Here is a 22,562-nt window from a genome sequence, read left to right as displayed (position 1 = left end):
GACGTTTTAAGAGATTTGAGTTATTTTTTGACACAAATGTGCTATTCGGAATCAATACCAAATTGGCAAATTGGCATTACCACTATCTGAGGGAGACAAACCTTTATCCATTGTGCTATTCGTAAACTGTTGTAAGGTCAGGTTCGATGTGCTAAGTGACTCAAGATGTTTAGTGGCGAAAGAGAGCGATTTCGGAACAAGTGTGTTATTTCGTAAACTTTGAGAAAATAAAGCACAATGTTATATCGGAACTAAGTGTACTCTCGACACAACCACAGGAGAGTTTTCTAGTCATTGTTAGACATTATTATGCTATTTATTAAAGTATATAAGGTTAGACTTTAACGTGAAAAAACATTTCTATTAAGATTTTGTTAGGTTTCGTGGCCCGATTGACCAAATAAATTCTTTTCAATTAATTAAGGTTTTGGTTGAGATAAAAAGTCAGTGTCACAAGTGGGATTCGAACCTACGACCTTCCGCTAAATACGCCGCTGTTCTACCACTTGAGCTATCGTGACTTCGATCCACTCGGGCACTAACTTCCCATCTCAACCCACCTATCGAATTTTCCCTCCTTTTTGCCATTTTGAGATGGGAAGTTAGTGTCCGAGTGGATCGAAGTTACGGTAGCTCAAGTAATAGAGCAGCGGCATATTTAGCTGAAGGTCGTGGGTTCGAATCCCGCTCGTGATGCTGACTTTTTTATCTCAACTAAAAACCTCAATTAATTGAAATATATTAATTGGTCAAGAGGACCATGAAAACTAGTGAATTTAATAAGTTAAAATGAAGTATATCTTCACTAAAGCTCTCCGTGGCCATTTCATTTGTCGCCGAGAATAAAATAGATTTGAAATATGGCAAAAAGGAGGGAAAATTCAAAAGGTGGGGTTGAGATGGGAAGTTATTGTCCGAGTGGATCGAAGCCACGATAGTTCAAGTGGTAGAGTAGCGGCGTATCTAGCCGAAGGTCATGGGTTCAAATCCCGCTCGTGACCCTGACTTTTTTATCTCAACCAAAACCTTAATTAATTGAAAAGAATTTCTCTCAAAGCATTTTTAATCAAATAATTTTTGCAGGCGCTTTAACTGATAAACAGAGATGTTTTGTGATGTCTAATATTTCGAAAAACAGTGGCATTTACACGGTCAGGGAGTTTGCAACCAGTATGCTTTTTCAGACCAGATTTGATTGAATTCTCCACGTGCTAAATCGTTTATCGTACTTTCTGATTCTTTCGTATACTTCCTTAGATTAAATTTTGGTTTTGTACAGTTCTTTTTAATCTATAAATATGTTTTCGCAAAACAATCAAATTGAACGAAACAACATAGATTGTGAAAAGAAGAACTAAAATGGTTGTCAAATAGGGATACAATTTCATTTCGTTAAACTATTACCATCAAGAAAACTCAAGTAACTTTTGTCGCTTATCAAAAATAACTTACAATACTTGTATTTTTTTCTCTATCGTCTATTTCTCCTATCAGCAATATCCAAATGTTTTACGGATTCAACTCTTGATAATAATCGCTTCTGTTTATATACATCTGCTCTGAAAACAGGTCTTAACCAATTTCAAAGTGATTTACTTACTGGAGAGCTTTAGGTGACACAACGCATAAATCAATAACCGCTTTTCCCTGTTGCTCGATGAATGTTAATTCACACTTTACTCGCGCCGTTAATTATTAAATCCAGTGGGAGGTTTCTTAGCTGAATAAATCTTACCGTTGAAATGCGGCTTTCTCGTTTCAGTTGATATTTTAAACTTTTATATTATGTAACTACGTTTAAAAAAGAATGAATTTTTAGTGTCTTTTCTAATTTGTTAAAATTTTCAATGTTGATTGTTGTAAAAATGCGACAGATTTATGAAAATCAATATTTTTCTACTTTTCCAACTTTGTAGTACTAATAACGTAGTAATAACGTTCAATTTCATTGTTAATAATTTTTGAAAGGCGCAAACTTAGTCTTTTTAATATTTGATGTAGGCCTATTTCTTAACATGTGACGCTCGGAAGTAAAGTTTGGAAGGGCGGAGAATTTTTGGTCATCATTCTTTTAACCAAACTCCCAGTCTTTTACTATTTAATAATATCAACTCCCCTCGTCAATATTGAAGGAATTTTTGTCCGGATTGACCAGAAAATTTGACAAAAAGCTGCCTCACCATCAACTCGCCGAATTGTTTAAAAAGTAACTCACTTAATTTCAACTCCCCATCAATTAAATATCTGATCGGAAATTTAAGGAAAAGTACGTGTTATATAATTTATTTAGATTTCTAATTGATATCTTTTGTATTTCATATTTACGTAACTTTCTATTAAAACGAGAAATATTTCGTAACATCTGCCTTATACTACAATAGAATACGTTTATTGGAAAATTACGCAAGTAATTGCCATTGGATTTGATTGCCTTCCTTTATAGTTCGATATGGTTGCAAATGGAAACTAAATAGGCCCAGCATAGCCGATCGTAATAAATTGTAAATATTGAAGTAATTTTCGTTTTCGCAGGTTAATTAACACTAAAACACTTCCATTAGGATCATTGCGGCTGGATGTAATTTCCCAGACAGATTTTCTATCAAAGCAAGAGCCCGGGGATGTGTTGAATGTGGAATCCGCCGTTGTGTGCAGCACGAATCAACGCTTTTCCACGCACCATTTGTTGCTAAATGTGTTTGCTATTTGCTTCCAAATCCTTCTCAAATGGGCATAGCGAATCTGGTCCCGGGCCAATGTTGTCACTCACTAACACACTTCACACTCTAAACAATCCAAAAGACTACCGACCTTTACTTCTACCGATACCGAAATTGAAGTTATACCATCAGGTAATTTGATGGAAAAAAACTTTCGGAATGCTAAATCATCATTGATGATTTGATAGCTTTTCGTAGAAGCAAGCCATACGACTCTGAGCCTGTTTATTACAACGGTTTCCCTTTAAGATAAAATTTCAATAAAATTTGTTCCTTGGTTTATTCTTCAGCCCGTATAATCTTGTCAAGTTTGACGATCGTACGATAATAAATAGCAATTTCACAACTCACATAACATACACATAAAACATTAAGAAATTACTTTTACATAGCATACTGAAATGATAATAAATCACACCAAATATAAAAACATAGGGTAATCTGGCAACCGATGTTAAAGGTGTTATGATGTGCCCTTTTGAAAATTTTATTTGCCACATGTGCTAACTTGTTCAAAAATGTTATAAGTTTTCTAGCTTAGATTTGTGAGTACTAGTTTGTAATTGAAATGTATCAATCGATGGATTTTAAACTAAAAAAAAGTAAAAATGATAAAAATCGAAATTTTGCCATGACTTGACTGACTTTTTCGTTTTTCCTATCTATGGTTCTTGTTTTAGGATTATTTTGTGATAAACAACGAGGAGGGAAGTAACCCAAAGATGACATTAAAAGATGCATACTTGTATTCTGGTATTGTATTCCTACTGACAGCAAAATGACGAATGTGCTATCAATAGCACCCTTTCGACGCAAAATTTCTTGAATCTCTTAACACACCAATGCCAACTCTCAAAGGGTTCTTGCAACAGTCATAACGTTTAATAGACCTCAGACCGTGGTAGTGGGGCGTGTGCTACGAGTTATGAAATAGTTTACTGAATAACACACTTGAACAATTGTTAGCAGACTGCGTAAGGTGTTAGTGTCGAATCTACAATTAATTCCGAAATAACATTGTGCATTACTCAATTAATTACGGTTTTTAGTTGGGATAAAAAAAGTCAGTGTCACGAGCGGGATTCGAACCCACGACCTTCGGCTAAATACGCCGCTACTCGACCACTTGAGCTATCGTGACTTCAATCCACTCGGACTCTAACTTCCCATCGCAACCCACCTTTTGAATTGAGATGAGAAGTTAGTCCGCCAGATTCATGGCTAATATGCAATGTTTATAAGGCCATTAAAAACAGGTTAGCCGACCTCAGGTTGTGAAAATGCAAAGTTGGCATTAGTTCCGAATAGCCCACTCACTCCAAAAAATATCTCGAATATATTCTAGTTCTTTAAGTTCTATTTTTATAAGAGTCAGACGTCACTGTACTAACTGTCTACTCTTAATGTGATTATTTATTTAATTAGCTAACGATTGAAATAATGCTAAATATGATTCTTATATGAACGTAAAAAATGTTCAAAACCAAATTCAACCTTTTCTGAATAAATTATTTAGAAATCGTGAGATGCGGTCTGGTGTGATGTAGGTTTAAGAAAAACATTTTCTTTATCGTGCCACGTTTCGATCTTTATTGAGATCGTCTTCAGGGCCTGGGATTTACAAACATTGTTTAGTATTTCTATTCACTCAAAGTGTTTTTCTTCTGTGTAATTGTGCCATTCTTGCGTGTCGTGTCGAGAGTGCCAGTGAGATTTTGCTATTTTGTGTTTATATACGTTGGATTTTGAAGGGGTGGGAACAGTTGATCTTGTACATTACGTTAGATTTATTTGTTATTAGTGTGGGATCTTTAATTTTGGAAAAAATTGTTTGAATAGCTTTCAAAAATTATAAAACAATTCAAACACTTTTTCCCAAAATTAACAAATAAATCTAACGTAATCCTCAAGATCAACTGTTTAAACTGTCCGGCAACTTACATCGGTCTTACATCCCAATATCTGGACAAGAGAGTAAAGCAACATATCTACGATTGCAAAAAACCTAAGCAAAATCCTACAGCACTCGCTACCCACCATTTTGAACACCGGCACAATTTCTACTTCAAAAATCCAAAAATATTACATACAGAACAAAACAAACATAAACGTAATTTCTTAGAAATGTTTCGACTTCAAAAATCCAAAAATATTACATACAGAACAAAACAAACATAAACGTAATTTCTTAGAAATGGGTTATATCAACAGAGATAAACACAGCATCAATTACAGAACAGGTACATGTAAACTCAGTCGCAGCTACGCCAATATCATTAATCAAATTCAATACAGATAACATACCTATATCATCACATTACATTTCACACATCAAATATTTTTCAAATAGTCTAATTTCCCAACAATTTAGCTTTCCTTTTCCTATTTATCCCTTTATATATAATCCTGAAAGGATAATCTGGCCGAAACATTTTTTTCCCATCGTCGGCTCTTTTCACCTCAAAGAAGCCGACGCCTTACACAAAAATGTCTTTTCTATACCGACATCCTTCCCCACCCCTTCAAAATCCATCGTATATAAACACAAAATAGCAAAATCTCACTGGCACTCTCGACACGACACGCAAGAATGGCACAATTACACAGAAGACAAACACTTTGAGTGAGTAGAAATACTTTGATTGAATATATAAAAAATATATTTTGCATTGTATAAATTCACTTTTCCACATCCAAAATGTAATTATTATGTGTAAACAATGTTTGTAAATCCCAGGCCCTGAAGATGATCTCAATAAAGATCGAAACGTTGGCACGATAAAGAAAATGTTTTTCTGAAACCTACATCACACCAGACCGCATCTCACGATTTCTAAATAAATATCGATTAACGTCACTAATCTCCACACTTTTATGAATAAGTTTCATCTTTTTCTTCAGTGTCAACTTTTCCTACTGGGATAAAACTATACAAACAATTCTAATCTTTAGTTACCTTTACTTTTTATGTTATTTTCCTTGGTTGTGTGTTTCCTATTCAACTTGTGAACGGAAACATTAATGAACTTATCAGCCAAGCGGCAATTTTTTAAATACAATCATCGTGGAAGAACTCATAGGACAGCGATTTTCGTCCGAGACAGGTTAGATGTCAGAATTTCATAGTATCCAATTTCTATTTGACATTTAGTGTTGATGTATGATAATTATTGCGGATATATATCTTTAGAATATTTTTTCTTAAGAGTTAATTTGATGTGAGACGAAGTTATTGATAAGACTGGAAGGGAATGATGCCCATTGAAATGTAATTACATACATAAAAATCCCTTTTAGAAATGGTTTATTAGAAGATTTCCCAGCGTTTCACCTTATATAACACAACAAAATTTCAAAATGTTCCAATTAAAGACAAATAAGTAGGTTTAATAAGGAAAGAAATACAAGAAAAGTCGTGCGAATGTTTTGCTCAGATGGAAGAGCTTCGGGATGTCATCTTATTGTATTTAAATTATTAATTATTTAAGAATCTATGATCGACTTGCCTTAACGTTGACTTGGACGCTGTGCGGCGTCACTATGTCCACGCTCGTGTTGTCAGGAGCGTCGTAAGCGACGTCGGAAGGATCGAAACTCCTGAGCATAGTGACGTTCACAGTGTATTCCGTGACTCTTTCTGCATTGTTGAACGGTGGAACCCATTCAACGCCGAATGAGGTGTCGCTGAGCGGTGTGACGACCACGTCGAGTGGTTCGCTTGGTAATATCTCTGAAATGGAAATTACAACGGTACAGATTTGATAGAAAACAGAATGCGTGTAGCTTAGAATATCTGTGATATCAAACATAATATATAACACAAAACATGTGATAACAGTCCAATTCTATGACACTAGAACCATTTTGTAAAACATGTTATAAAAAAGGAGCTTTTGACAAACGCGACAAGATAAAAACTCATTCTTGGAACAACAACCAAGGAAAAAGACATAAAACGAAGTCCGCATAAATGTAATACAGATGTGTTTAGCGAGGCAGGAAAAATGTCCTATCATTAGAAAAGTGTGAAGGTCTAATAAGGAAAAGAAAAAGAGCGAAAGGCAACAAATATAACTAAAGAGCTACTATCAAGGCAATAAATACTGATAAAAACCCTAGATAGAGGTCTGGTGATGTGTATACCTTCTGATTGGATGTCGTACTTGTAAGTCTAGTTTTTCGTATGTTCAGTTGAAAGACACAAATCTTGCATACTGCGCCATATAACTTTTTTTAAACGAGGCATAAATCTACTAAACTGAAAGACAAAGAGATACGTTAAAGAATTGTCTTATGAAGCGACCGTCTTGCATAAATGCCATTCAAGGTACACAAGTACATTTTGTGCCCCGGTTTGAAAACAATAAATAATCCGTTATATTTAGTGGTCTATTGACCCAAGTACTTCTTTCAATTAATTAATCTTTTTATGTAAAGTTTTGGTTGAAATGAAAAAGTTAGTGCCACGAGTGGGATTCGAACCCACGACCTTCGACTATAGCTCAAGTGGTTAGAGCAGCGGCGTATTGAGCGTCGTGGGTTTGAATCACGCTCGTGGCACTAACTTTTTCATTTCAGCCAAAACTTTACATAAAAAGATTAATTAATTGAAACAATAAATAATATTTCCGATTATTTTAGAGAATTTTGAATGAATTTATTAGCGTGAAAATCCATATAAAGCGTATAATCTTAGAGGAACTTTATTTTCAGTGTTACAAATATCGATCTCTTTTTCACTCAGGAATACTGTGGATCAAGTTATGGTCTTGAAGAAGCAAGGAAATTAACTTGTTAATGGCACGCTTTCGACCTATTTTAGGGTCATCATCATGGAATACCTTTATAGTCCTTGGTTAGAACGGACTGTCTTCAAGAAAATTGGAGATCGCGTATAAAAAACTTAGATGTCAAGCTGTAGACATATTTAAGATTGTTTTGCCCTGATGATGACTTTAAAATAGGTTGGCATGAATTTGTTTTTTTTCTTCAACATCATACCTTTATTCAGAGTGTTCGTGAAGAATTTTATTCCCAAGTGTGGTGATAACGATCAAGACCTGCACTCTAAAAATAACGGGATTCATAAAAATAACAGCTCATAAACAAGTTGTAACGACCCCCTAATATTATCTATCGTCTTTCTCCTCTGACTCTCTTTCCTTCTCTCTCCTCTTTCTGTGTATATAATTTCATACATTCGTTTTATTTATAAAATCAGCCTATAAATACCAAAAGTGACTCCCTCTCTCGTCAAATATGTTTTTTTCCCTTTAACTCTGTATATCTGTTTAACTTTCTCTTCTCCTATATCTTTCTATCTACCTATATTCCTTTCTGCTGACATATTCTGCTCTCTCTCTCTCTCTTTTAGTGACTCTATTGTTGTTTATCTGTCTCAATTTCTATGCCTCTCTCTCGTTCTCACATCTTTTTGTTCTTTATCTAAATAAGTATCTTTTTTCTCGTTCTACATATTTATTTCACATCTCTCTCTTTCACTTTCTAATTTCCTCTCTCGATCTATCTCACCTCAATGTTTATCTCTCCGACTGTATCTCTATCCCTTCATTCTGACTCTCTCTATTTCTTTCACACCCTTTTTATTTTTCCATCTATAAAAGTACATATCTTATTTCTTGTCGACCCTATTTATCAAATAATGCTCTCTCTCTCTCTCTTCATCTATTTTTCTTCCTTTCTTTCTAGTTCTGTCTGTCTTTCTTTCTCTTCTTTAATATTTTTCTATCTTCCTATATCCCTTTCTGCTGACATACTCAATGTCTGTCGGATTTTCATTCTCTCTTTTTTTAACTGACTTTTTTAGCTATACATTTCTCTTTTTTTTTGTGAACAGTCTCGCACAATGGTTGATGGTGTGTCTTTCTTCTGCAACTCTCTCTCACACCCTATCTATCAATCTAGTTTTCTTCTTTTCCTCTTGCTACTACTGTCTGTGTCTAGGAGGGGAGTCTCTTTCTGTCTCTGTTTTACGTTTATTTTGTCCTTTAACTAGTATTATTTTTATTTATTATTAATAATATTTAACTTTCTTATAATTTTTACACTCGTTCATATTGAGATGGACTCCTAATCCAAGACCTTCCATCTATCACAATCATCTCAAATTCCCATTACTTTCTCGACTGCATATTTTACAATTTGGTGTATACCATTGAGCAAGTTTGCGGACCATTTTTTCTTATTACTTTTCATTCCGTCCCACCCTCTCCCCGCTTCACCGGGATGTCTTCGTTATTCCTGTTCCCCTATCTTTTCTTCTTACCCCAGACGTACATATTTCCATAACTCTGACGCCCTGCCTTACCTCCCTGTAACCTTCCATACGTAATTTCAGCGACATATAAACGTGGCGAAGGAAACGTTTCCTTTTAGAAAATAATTTTATTATAGTTGCGGCAAACCGCTTAACTTTTTTTTTCATTCAAGTTGAAGTAAAATAATGTATAAGATCTACGACTTCTAAAAAAATAAATTTCTCCTTGGCGTTTTTCATTTGACAATATATTCCTCAAAAACTTGAACGTTTGTTATATATTGCACTAATATTATCTTTGTTTGTTCCATATCATAAATTCCTAGAAAAGTTTTCTACTATCATATGTTATTCTATTATATTTTTTTGTATAGTTTTTCTTTATATTAATGAGATTCACAGATCATTCCAGGTTTAATTAAATTATCACTTTAATTTTTTTCTTATGAACTCATATGCAAACAATGCATTTGGAAAATAATATTCCAGTTCATAATACATTTTGAAATGGACACTGAGATAGTCAAAATTGCTGGGGGAAGAACGAGAGTCTCGACACGTGACAATTTTCCCTACCGCCTTCTCTAAATTTCATTAGGTGGAAGGACCTCACCGGTTCTTGAGCTAAATCCTTTATTGACACGCTTTCGAGGAACGGGACCGTTTAAGAAGAAATTCATTATGACCTGGATTAAGAAATGAAATTACGACTTAAACATGACAATTTGCCATTTTTTTGTTTATTGTCAATAATTAGGTTTTTAATCATTGGTTATATTACAAAATTAAATTTTCCAGAAATCGTGAGATGCGGTGTGGTGTGATGTAGGTTTCAGAATAAAATTTTCTTTATCGGGCCAACGTTTCGATCTTTATTGAGATCATCTTCAGGGCCTGGGATTTACAAACATTGTTTAAATTTAACAAATACATGTAGGATGTGGAAAAACGTGAATTTATACAATGCAAAAAAATATATATAATTTTTTTGATGATGATCCCAATAAAGATCGAAACGCTGACACGATAAAGAAAATCTTTTTCTGAAACCTACATCACACCACACCGCATCTCACGATTTCTGAATAATTATCGACTAACGGTCACTAATCACCACACATTTCTATAAAATTAAATAATTTTATATCATTTTTTAAATAGTTAATAATAACCTTGTTTGTTGTTTTAACATTTGAATCGCCTAATCTTTGGAATTTAAATAAATCTTGCAATTTTAGTTCATAAATTGCTTTCTGTTATTTAAATTTCCGTAGAAATGTACAAAATCAATAGTAGTTATGTTAACAATAAAAAGGTTAATTTATGTTCTGAGTTTTACTATTAATAAAATTTTAAAAATTTGAAATGTCGTTTCTTCATCTCGACCTAACTGTGCAATGTAATAGTAAAGTAGATAAAAAGAGTAGATTCTTAGACTTTTTATCGTGATCTATTTAAAGATGTAATCGATTTGGCTCGGATAGAATGCAAATAACAAGAATAAAGTCCTACTAACTCGGGTTATGAAATGAAATTACGACCAAAACCTTCCAATTTTTGTTTATTGTCAAAAGTTAGTTTTTTAATCATTAGTTAAATTACAGTGTAAAATAATTTAATATCATTTTTTAAATAGTTAATAATAAACTATTTTTTGTTGTTTAACATTTGAATCGTCTAATTATTGGAATTTTAATCTATCTTGCAGTTTTAGTTCATAAATGACTTTCTGTTATTTAATTTTCCATAGATATGTATAAAATCAATAGTAGTTATTGTATATGTTAATAATGAAAAAGTTAATGTATGTTTTGAGCCTGTTTTACTATTAATAAAATTTGAGATGTCGTTTATTCATCTCGGCCTATCCTGTGCAATGTAATAGTAAAGGGGATAAAAAGAGTAAATCTTTATTTCGACTTTTTATCGTGATCTATTTAAAAATTTAATGGATTTGTCTTGGATGAATTGCAAATAATGAGAATAAAATCCTACTAACCTGGATTATTAAATGAAATTACCGCTTAAACCTTCCAATTTGCTCTTTTCTGTTCCTTGTCAGTAAATATTTTTTAAATGAAAATCATCACATCAAATTTTGCTAAAGCGTTAAAACCTTAGTTCTGAATGTTTCATAATTTCCAACTTTTTTAAAAATAGTTATTAAATATCCTTTTACTGTTTGTTTAACATTTGAATTGTCTACTCCTAGGAATTTCAATAAATCTAGATGTTTTAATTCTTTAATTATTTTCCGTTATTTATTTTTCCACAAAAATGGTATAAAATCATTAGACGTTATAGTATGTTAATAATTAAAACTGAAATACATGTATTAAATTAACTAGTAATATAATTGTAAATATTTGGGATGGAATTTTTTCATCTCGACCTGTTCTGTGCAATAGAAAAGTTAAATGAGAGAAAAAGAGTAAATTTAAGATTTTCTGTTGTGATTTATTTAAAAATGTATTATGGAAGTTATGTATAATGTTCACATGTATGGAAGGAAAATAACAAGAAAAGAAATTACGACTTAAACCTTAACCATTAGCTCTTTCTTTTCTGTTTATTGTCAGTAATTAAGTTTTTTAAATCAAAATCTTTAGTTCATAATTTTTAAAAGTTATTATTCAGAAATTGTGAGATGCGGTCTGGTGTGACGTAGGTTTCAGAAAAACATTTTCTTTATCGTGCCAACGTTTCGATCTTTATTGAGATCATCTTCAGGGCCTGGGATTTACAAACTTTGTTTACATTTTACAAATACATGTAGGATGTAGAAAAAAGCGAATTTATACAATGCAAAAAATATTTTTTATATTCAATCAAAGTATTTCTACAGCAATATCTCACTGGCACGCTCAACACGCAAGAATGGCATAATTACACAGAAAACAAACACTTTTAGTGAGTAGAAATACTTTGATTGAATATAAAAAATATTTTTTGCATTGTATAAATTCGCTATTTTCCACATCCTAAATGTATTTGTTAAATGTAAACAATGTTTGTAAATCCCAGGCCCTGAAGATGATCTCAATAAAAATCGAAACGTTGGCACGATAAAGAAATGTTTTTCTGAAACCTACATCACACCAGACCGCATCTCACGATTTCTGAATAATCATCGACTAACGGTCACTAATCAGCACACATTTTTAAAAGTGTTAAAACTAATAAATTGAAAATTGTAAAACATTAGTTCTAAATGTGTGGTGATTAAAAACGTAATAATCACCATTTCAACGTTGGTGTAACATCTGATTTTTCTACCCCTAGAAATTTCAATAAATCTTGCTGTTTTAATTCATATATTACATTCCGTTATTTATTTCCCCATAAAAATGATGCAAAATCAATGGTGGTTTTATTATGTTAAAAATTAAAAGGGGAAATGTCTATTTTCAGTTTGTGGGCCAAAGCCTGCGCAGTTGTCTGTTATATTATTTACATGTAGGGTCGTCAGTAAGATGAAATCCTAACAACTAGCTCGATTTCTTATTTGCTCAACCGTTAGGAAATGGTTTTGGTAGTCTTGAATCGAATAGAAGGAAATACAATTTGAATGATAGACGTTAGTTTTAGGCTAGATTATAGTTGCATGCGTTCGTGGCCGAAATAACAAAGTTGTTCAATGCCCCCGGAGCCTAACCATTTTGGTTGGGAAGAGACGATCTCCTGGGCATCAGTCTTAAGGAAGATACTAGCGACTCAGCCACATACGGAGTAGCTGAACTCCTCTGACTCCAGGGAGAGCACATCGGGGTGTTAAATATTCTTCGGGGTGAAAATAAAATTTTAACAATTTTGCATGTCATTTCATCATCTCGACGTATCTTGTGCGATATTGTAAAATAGATGTAAATGTAATTTTTTGGACTTTTTATTGTGATTTATTTAAAATTATATTCGATTTTGCACGGTTAGAAGGCAAATAACTAGAATAAAATCTTTAAGAACTGTATTATGAAATGAAATTACTTAAACCTTCCAATTTGCCATTTTTTGTTTATGATCAATAATTATTTTTTTCAAACAAAATCTTCATTCAAATTTTTCAAAAGTGTTAACACCTCAGTTCTAAACGTTTTAAAATTTTGCAACACTTTTTAAACTAATAAGCCTTTTACTGTTTCTTTAACAAGTGTCCATTCTTCGGAATTTCAATAAATCTTGCTGTTTTAGTTTTAAAATACTCTGAATTATTTTTTTTTCTGTAAAAATGATATAAAATCATTGGTGGTAAATGAAAAATGAAATTGTCCACATTTGGGATATAGTTGGTTTTTCATTCCGAACTGTCGTGTGCTAACATTAAGAAATATTTCATTTTGGTCGTGATTTATTAAAAAATATGTTAAAAATAATATAAATATAAAGGTAAATATCGAGATGTCAAAGAGAAACAGTGAGAGAAAAAAGGGAGTTGTTGAAGGAGCGTTAAAGTAAAGTAATTGCTGTCAAACAGGAGGGCTTAATGTCAACCTTTTCGTTGGGTTTCGTCCACGAAGCGGTCAGAACCACTTTTCAATACTTTTCCAAATTAATATCAAATATAATTCCAAGGGTTATGATAGCTCTTATCCAGGAGCCAATAAATAATAAATATTTTTTTTACTATCTAAAAACAAAAGACTTACCGATTCCTTGTACAATGCAGGCAAGAGTCTGCTCTGTGTATGCAGCGCAGGAAAAGTGGGTTTTGATGTTGTCTGTTATCATTGTGTACTCGCCTCTGCAGACGTCTTGGCAGATATCAGGGACTTTCTCTTCAACGCAGCATGGTACGTGATTCCGTCCGTCTGAAAGAGAAAAAAAATCTGTGTATGTCTGTGTTTTATCATAAAGGTTTGGGTTTACTTAAAGAATGATGTCAATTTAAAATTAACTATATTTTATTCATTATATTTAGTGGACTATTGACCAAATTACTTCTTTCAATTAATTAATCTTTTTATGTAAGGTTTTTGGTCGAAATGAAAAAGCTAGTGCCACGAGCGGGATTCGAACCCACGACCTTCGGCCATATACGCCGCTATTCTACCACTTGTGCTATCGTTAATTCGATCCACTCGGACGCCAACTACCCATCTCGACCTACAACCTTTCGAATTTTCTATCGTTTTTCTCATTTTTCAAATGTTGTGTAATCACGATATGATCCTCGGCGACATATGAAGTGGCCAGTGTCCGAGTGGATAGAAATAACGATAGCTCAAGAGGTAGAGTGCGGTGTATTTAGCCGAAGGTCGTGGGTTCGAATCCCACTCGTGGTACTAGCTTTTTCATTTCAAAAACCTTACTTACAAAGATAACTAATGAGGTAATAACTATATTTTATTACTGATCTATCAATGATGGTGACCAGAATTTTGTAATTATTACCTTCAAGTCAGGCAATAAATACTGAATTTTGAATGTTAAAAAGGTTTATAGCTTTTTGGATTGTTTAAGATGTCCTGATTTATAATGTTCTCTCCTTCGCCATGATTAACTGTTAACAATTTCCCAGCTACATTTTCCTATAATAGACTCCGTGTAGTTCTGCGCTATTAAAGGGGTTGCCAGTTCAGGTATTGGCCCGAGGAAAATATTAGAACCCTCGTAGATAGGGACTAACCGGATGGGGTGGCCGACCCGCTCGATCCCTGGAGATGAAGACCGGTGACCTCTAAATGAGATCTCGACTTTTTCACATAGAAATTGCTTCTTCCATTAACCGAAAAGCCCTTTCCAGTGCGTGGGCAGTTTAATAACAAACGAGTAATAATACTTGATGAAGTTGAGGGCCACAGGTTAAAGATTGCATTCGAGAAATACAGACAAAAATATCTTTTATTGTCAATAATTTGGGCAATATTACATTTTAGACTACCAAGGTTTTAACAAAGCAATGATTTAATTAGCATAGCAGCATACATTTTATCTACTTACTGATGCAAAATATTTGGTTGCCTAATAGTAATGGAATTCTAGATCAAAATTTTCAGCGTTCGATCCGTTGGATTTAGTCTAAAATTAATGCCTCTTCCCCATAGAATGAAATTTGTTACCAGAAAGACTGGAAATTTCTCTCTTCTTCTTAAAATTAAATATTAACAACTCTTTGGTGTAATTACAATCGTCCATCAATGTCGAAATACAATTATAATTTAACAGACGTTAGTATATTACACGAGATATTTATGATTAAAGATACTACAATACATACTAATTATGGAACTTAAAAAGCTATTTAATGAACAATTTATATAGTCACAATTAAAATTAAAAGGTTTTAAAATTAATTGTTTGTGAAATTTCATTTTTTTGTCTTTGGGACGATAAATCCTTTTGTCTTACTTATTCGTGTGTTATCACAGCCTTCATCATTAGCGGGTTTTGTCAGTCGTATTAGTTTATTGATAACTTGCTTATACCCCAGTCTACTTTGAACATGGCGAATAGTAGAAACCTCTCTTACAATACAAAGAGACCAGACCAAAAATATCGGAAACGACTAAAGTATGTCTCCCAGGATACCGCACAGACTTCAAGAGGATATTAGAAAAATTGTTATTGTACATTACTTTGGTAATATTTAGGTTTTTTGTTCAAAGAATTTGTTTTAGTTACCAGCCATGCATTTGACGATAGATTGAAAATCTGTTTCGCAGTGTTCCGGGTCCTGGCCCGTCGTCCCATCCAAGATGCTCTGTATGTTGCAGAAGCCGAGACAGTCCGACGTTACGTTAAGGGCGATGCAGCAGTCTGTATAGTTGTGATTTGGCGGTTTTTCCGTCCCTGCGAGGGAAGTCGGCGTCGGCGGAGGTACAAGGTCCCTCGACAGAACTGAAACAGAGACATGCGGTCAATTATTCGGTCCGGAGGACTTCGTTGGCTTTCTACGGGCACGACAATTACCCGAAAGGTGGTGAAACGTCTGGACAACTGGGGTGCTGTTGACCTCGCAGGCGTAGAGCCCAGTGTCATTCGCTCTTACATGTTTGATCGCCAGGACCCAAACATCACCACCTGAAAATAAAAAATAAATCATTTTATGACAGAAAGTTTAGAAATTTTGTACATCAAACAATTATTAAATTTAAGCAAGTAAATTCTGATCATTAAGAAAATCTTTAATTTTATTTAAAAAAAAGAATTGCATATTCCAAAGAATATTTAAAACAGCTTTGTTTTGCTGTTATATAAAACATGGATCTGGTTAAATACGCTGTACACAGTAAAATATATATCCGATGCCGCGAAAATATACAAATGTATTAAATCAACTGATGATTATTCGCACTTGCAATCGGATATAAATAATCTGTATTCGTGGTGTGAATGAAATCTTTTGTTTCTAAACATTGCTAAGCGTAAATCTATATCTTTTTACAGAAAGTTATCGTGTATCCGGTACGATTATACTATTAATGATGTATTATTAGTAAGAACAAATACAATAACGGGCACCTGCTTTTGGGACAAAGCCCGCCCAGGCGCCCCCTATGCAGAAAAAGGTTGCTCGATGTGTCCCACATACTGGAAACATATCATGCCTTGGCTCCCTTCAAGGAGCGTGCAGGCATGCCATCCCATCTGAAAATAGTACTCGAGCACGGCACCTGGATTCTGGGTCCCCTGTTCCGCTTTTTAGGAGAAATTGTTTTTTTTATTGTATATAATATGTCTTATGTGTTGTGTGTCTGTATGTTTTGTCTGAGTGCATGTATTTATTAGCGTGAATGGCGAGGAGTGAGGGTGAAATATAATGTCATCATCGCCCCTCGAACTTTGAGAGCGTATGAGTGTGTGTTCGGCGTCGATCGAATATTTATAAAAGTACTCCATCGACCCCGATCTAGATTAGTTTGATTATAGGTCGGTGGAGGAATATCAAGTACTCCACCGACCAAACGGAATGAGTGTACTGTATGGATGTATTTGTGTGTATGAATGTACTGTTTGAAAGGGTACATAAAATCTAGACTTAGTTGGGGTCTGAATTGACCTAGATGTCGAAAGCCCCAGTTAAAAAAAATAAAAAATAAATAAATAAAATAAAAGAAATAAATAAAATTCATGAGTGATATCTATTCTATACGTAAGCCAATTAGGAAAATTTTAAAGACAGTGCATAAGTGCACTGCATTTTAAATTTTAGCAGTCACAATACCAAAACAGGATCTTTATAACTCTCTCACCACTTTTTCCTCGAACCCTTATCCGTTTTTTTTTCTCTCTCTCTCTCTCTCTCTCTGCCTCACTCTCTCTATTTTTTCTCTCTATCCTTCTCTTCTCTCTATCTCTCTTTCTCTGCCTTACTTTCCTTATTTTTTCTCTCTATCTTTCTCTTCTCTGCATAAGTGCACTGGATTTTAAATTTTAGCAGTCACCATATACCAAAACACGATCTTTATAACTCTCTCACCACTTTTTCCTCGAACCCTTATCCGTTCTCTCTCTCTCTCTCTCTCTCTCTCTCTCTCTCTATCTATCACTCTCTCTCTCTCACTCTCTCTGCCTCACTGTCTCTATTTTTTCTCTCTATCCTTCTCTTCACTCCCTCTCTCTCTCTCTATATATATATATTTTTTTTTTCTCTCAATCACTTCTTCGGTAGTTCCTTCTCTGTATTTTTCACACACATTTTTTCTTTCACTTGTTGTTTTTATCGATATGGCGTATTAAAATACTATTGTCGAGCAAGTTTTTTAAAACATTTTGTAACACAATAGTCCAATATCAATGTTTTTCAGTTTTTCCAAATAATGCGATGTAATTCCAACGTAGCTGGACAGTTGATGCAAATAATTGTGTAAATTACATCGAATTGTAGGCTGTTGTTGATGTGTGTTTGACTTAGAAAACAGTTTCATAGGTTTTAAAAGTTATTGTAATGTGTTCTGAGGAGAGGAATTTACTTAATTTGTGTGACAATATGTGGACGAATGGAATGAACATGTATATTAATTTGTCATTGTATGATTGTGTTGTGAACTGTGGAGGATGTTGTTTTGGGTAGTGTTGGGTTATAATTGTTTATGATTCTGTTAATTATGTTCGTTTATTATTTAACAACCGGTTACTAAAAAAAGAATCCAAGACTGGATGTTAGTATATGGTGTCTATGTTGTTTGATGGATAATAATAATAAAATTCCTATACCCCTTATGCAGAGAAAGGTTACTCGATGTGTCACACATGCTGGAAACATGACATGCCTTGGCTCACTACAGGGAGCGTGTAGGCATGCCATCCAATCTGAATATGGTACTCACTGCACTGCAGCGTGTTTCTGGGTCCCCCAGGAAATAGGGTTTTCTATTGTATATAATATGTCTTATGTGTTGTATGTCTATATGTTTTGTCTGAGTGTATTATGTCGCATGTATTCATTAGCGTGAATGGCGAGGGCTGAGGGTGAAATGTAACGTCATCATCGCCCCTCGAACGTTGAAAGCGTAAGAGTGTGTGTTCGGGGTCGATGGCGGAATATTTATAAAAGTACTCCATCGACCCCCATCTAGATTAGTTTGAGTATAGGTCGGTGGAGGAACATCAAGTAATCCACCGACCAAACGGAATTAGTGTGCTGTATGGATGTATTTATGTGTATGATTGTATTTATTTGTATGAATGTAGTGTTTGAGATGGTACATAAAATATAGACTTAGTTGGGGGCTGAATTGACCTAGATGTATTCAGACTCTAAATTGGCCTTTGGATCAGCGTATCAACATTTTTAAAAGAAAAGTGCTCAAGTTGTTGAGATTTATTTGAAGAATTCATTTGATTTTAATGATATGACTGTGTTAAAAATGTTATATTGTTTTTTGTAACAAGTATATTAGTGTTGTCTGGTGGCCTTTTATTGCTCCAGAATTGATCAGATTGAACTTATACAGAAAATGTTTTTCCGATTTTTTCCTTATACATTTAAAATTTATAGGGATCCTTATACTTATGAAACAATCCTAAGGGCATTTAGTTGCACTAGTGGACTGGTGTGTGTCTTTGTTTTTTTGTATAAGGTGTTAAATAATGTAGTAGATAGTTCCTACTTATTAACATTAATCCAGTTTGAAGTTCCTCGTTTCATTCAGGTCTAATGTTCTATTTCATGTGAAACATGGTGATACAAATTATGTTATACATCAGCCGATGCTAAAAATATTAAGACAATGAATATGAGAATATTGATTCCCTTAATACAACTGTTCATAACCTAACGAAAAATGTATTAAACTCTTGTCATTTTTTTTTCCCGGCCGGCTAACTACTATGGTCATTGCCGGCACCTCACGTAAGCTTTTCGCACTTTTCTTGTTTCATTTCAACTTTATCTCGACGTCATTTACTATATCTCTTCTTTTAATTTTGTTTCCTACTGACCAAACAGAGGAGGTCTTGTTGCTCGTTCCTACCATCCCACACGGGGTTTGATAAAAATTCTTCAATATTTACAGACTCACTAACAATACCCACTCACGCTAAGAAAATGATTACCTAATATACAGTTGGCAGAGCTCAGAGTACAGGTGCACGACTTAGGTCCTGCCCCTACAAATAAATAAAAAGTCGGAAGGATAGTCATAATCCTACCGACTACCTTACATTCGTGCTAATAAATATACAGTATTTCATTCATCTATTAGACTAATTTCCTTTTGACGGGCTTGTGAAGTACTCGATATTCCTCGACATCCACGTCCATTTACTCAAAACATTCACGCTAATAAATACATTCATATTGGAGAGGTCGCAGCATCTTGGTAGTATTACTACAACCTTGATAGCAGTGACCTGTCCTTCACATCACATAACACCTTATAATTACCTAAACTAATTTGACGGGCCTGTGAGCTACTCGATATTCAGTCACATCCACACCCAGACATCCCTCATCACCCACGTTAATAAATTCATTCACACTCCAACATGGAGATATACCACGTGTGGTTGGTTATATGTATCCATACGCATTTATCAATTTTAAGTACTAAATAAGATTATCTTTGAAGTCACTGTTATGCTTAAGAACTATTTCCAGATTAGATGGTAGGTCACACCGTTCTCGGTACTGTCTTAACTTATTACATTCCTCTAGCCGGTATCTCACCGTTACCGGGATTCCACAGAGTGGGCAGCGTTTTTGACTTCTACCCACTAAGAGGTGACCGGACGAGAGACGGGTGTGACCTATTCGCAACCTTGTTAATATTATTTTGTTACGTTTTCCAAATTCACCACGGGCCATGGCCTCGTAAAAAAAAAAAAAAAAAAAAAATATATATACTGAATAAGGCCTGATGGAACATGGATCAGTTTACCTTTTACCTGTTATGGCCGTTAAACAAATAATATTTTTACCCCAGTGAAATTACATCATAAAGTATAAGATAATCAAACTTGTACATACAAATTATATTTTTTATCATACAACAATTAAATATTTTTGTTTTTATAACTTTCATTTTGAATATTTTATTTTTTAAAAATTCAATTGTTATCTGCCAAAATTTCGACAAAGTTTAGAGACATTGCCAGGGCCTATATTAAATACAAATTATGAATTGATATTAGGTAGTTCAACAATCATTCAATATAACTATACACAATCTTAAATATTTTACAAATTGAACAATTATTTTTAAAAAATGGTTTTAAATTTATAGATAGATTGAATTTATAGATTCTTGCAACATTGCCAACGGCTATAACACTTTTGTAACTTTATCGGGGAGGGTTTTCTCTCGTTATCAAAACCGTCTCTTTTTATAATTAATAAGATCTACATAAATTGAACTTAGGACGATGAACATAAATTATGTCGAAACGTAGGCGTATAACAATTGAATTTGTTTTTTCATCCAAACCATACCGAGATTCAGATTATTCGTGAGTAAAAAAACACTCGTCGATTCATCTAACACATCAATTTGTATTAAAAAAATGTAATGCAGTAATGTATACAATATTTGTAACTTTAACTTAGGTCACTTTACCTTACATAAAAAGAATAATTAATTTAAATAGTTAATAATACTTAATTATTAGCTTTAACTTCGATGTAGTACTCAGTCACTTGGTAAAACCTGTCTCATCATTTTACTCATTAAAAGTAATCAGTTCAAGACTTGTTTGTTTGTTATGGCGTTTTCAAAGTGAATTTTATATCACTTCAGTTTGTTTTCCTTTTCATAAATTGTTGTTAAGTTCAGGTCTTCAACACCAGATTTGTATTAATGGCCTGGAATTTTCGAATTTTCTATTTTTTTATCTCAACTAAAAATCTTAATAAATTGTAATATATTAATTGGTCATGCGGACCACGAAATTAGTGAATTTAATGATTTAAAATGAAGTATACTTCACTAAAGCTCTCCGTGGCCATTTCATTTGTCGCCGAGAATCCAATCCGATTACACGACATTTGAAAAATGGCAAACAGGAGAGAAAATTCAAAAGGTGGGGTTGAGATGGGAAGTTGGTGTCCGAGTGGATCGAGGTCACGATAGTTCAAGTGGTAGAGCAGCGGCGTATGTAGCCGAAGATCGTGGGTTCGAAACCCGCTCGTGCCATTGACTTTTTTATCTCAAGTAAAAACCTTAATTAATTGTAATTTAATGAATCAATTTGGTAAGCGCTAGTCTAAGTATTAAGAAGGGAAAACAATAAAAAAAACCGTGCATCGGGTAAGAGATGATATTTTTACAAAAAAGGAAAAGACAGGAAAACTAGAACTAGTCAGTTTATGCAAGATTCAATTATGTCCTGAAAAGCGTTGTCAACATACTGTCAAGTGTAAAGATTGTACACAGCAAAAGGAAAATTGACGAATATAGTTGGGAGTGAAAAATTAATTGTACGAAATTAACTTTATATATTTCTTGAATTTTGCAAAAGTAAAATAGTTTGAACTTGAATGGTGGTTTTTCTAATATTTAATACCTAAATAATTAAATTATATGCTTTAAAAATAAATTTCTTCCATGGGTTACTTAAATACTTTCTTTATCCAAATTAATGTGAACTTGAATGGTGGGTTTTCTAATATTTAATACTTAAATCATTTGACAAATTTCTACCATGGCTTACTTAAATACTTTCTACATCCAAATTAATCTTCTTAACAGCTTCACTAGTTTTCGTGGTTCGATTGACCAATTAATATCATTCAATTAATTAAGATTTTTAGTCGAGATAAAAAGTCAGTGTCACGAGCGGGATTCGACCCCACGATCTTCGGCTTGATACGCCGCTGCTCTACCACTTGAGCTATCGTGACCTCGATCCACTTGGGCACTACCTTCCCATCTCAACTCCACCGTTTGAATATTTCATCCTTTTTGCCTCCTTCTTAATAGCGTACTCTAACTAAGAAAATAGCACATGTACGTAAACCTAGAGATCACCTGCGCATATCAAATGTTCATATTTTGTTAACAAAGCAGATCTTACATAGACTGAAAATAAAAGTGGACCTATGCCCAAACCATGTAGTTTTCAAAACTTGACAGGAATCCAAGAAAAACGTCTTTCGAATTGCATCAACCACAGTTTGGTTCCTCTCAGTG

General features: G+C 33.8%; 1 protein-coding gene across 3 annotated transcripts in view; it reads right to left on the bottom strand.

The window, feature by feature from the left end:
- The window catches only part of LOC106672627 (Ig-like and fibronectin type-III domain-containing protein 1), a 383,279-nt gene that overhangs the window by 20,881 nt on the left and 339,836 nt on the right, over positions 1-22,562 (bottom strand). For all 3 annotated transcript variants that reach the window (XM_014404191.2, XM_014404192.2, XM_024227216.1), the window contains 4 exons: positions 15,904-16,014; positions 15,616-15,831; positions 13,641-13,802; positions 6,227-6,450 (listed from right to left, as the gene is read on the bottom strand). In XM_014404191.2, the coding sequence (XP_014259677.1) occupies positions 6,227-6,450; positions 13,641-13,802; positions 15,616-15,831; positions 15,904-16,014 (713 nt within the window). The remainder of the gene's footprint in view (positions 1-6,226; positions 6,451-13,640; positions 13,803-15,615; positions 15,832-15,903; positions 16,015-22,562) is intronic.

Source organism: Cimex lectularius, unplaced genomic scaffold (genome assembly GCF_000648675.2).
Source record: "Cimex lectularius strain Harlan isolate CLEC.00 unplaced genomic scaffold, Clec_2.1 scaffold152, whole genome shotgun sequence".
NCBI classification, from domain to species: domain Eukaryota; kingdom Metazoa; phylum Arthropoda; class Insecta; order Hemiptera; family Cimicidae; genus Cimex; species Cimex lectularius.
The sequence above is the reverse complement of the archived record's forward strand: the minus strand, read 5'-3'. Positions and strand labels throughout refer to the sequence as shown.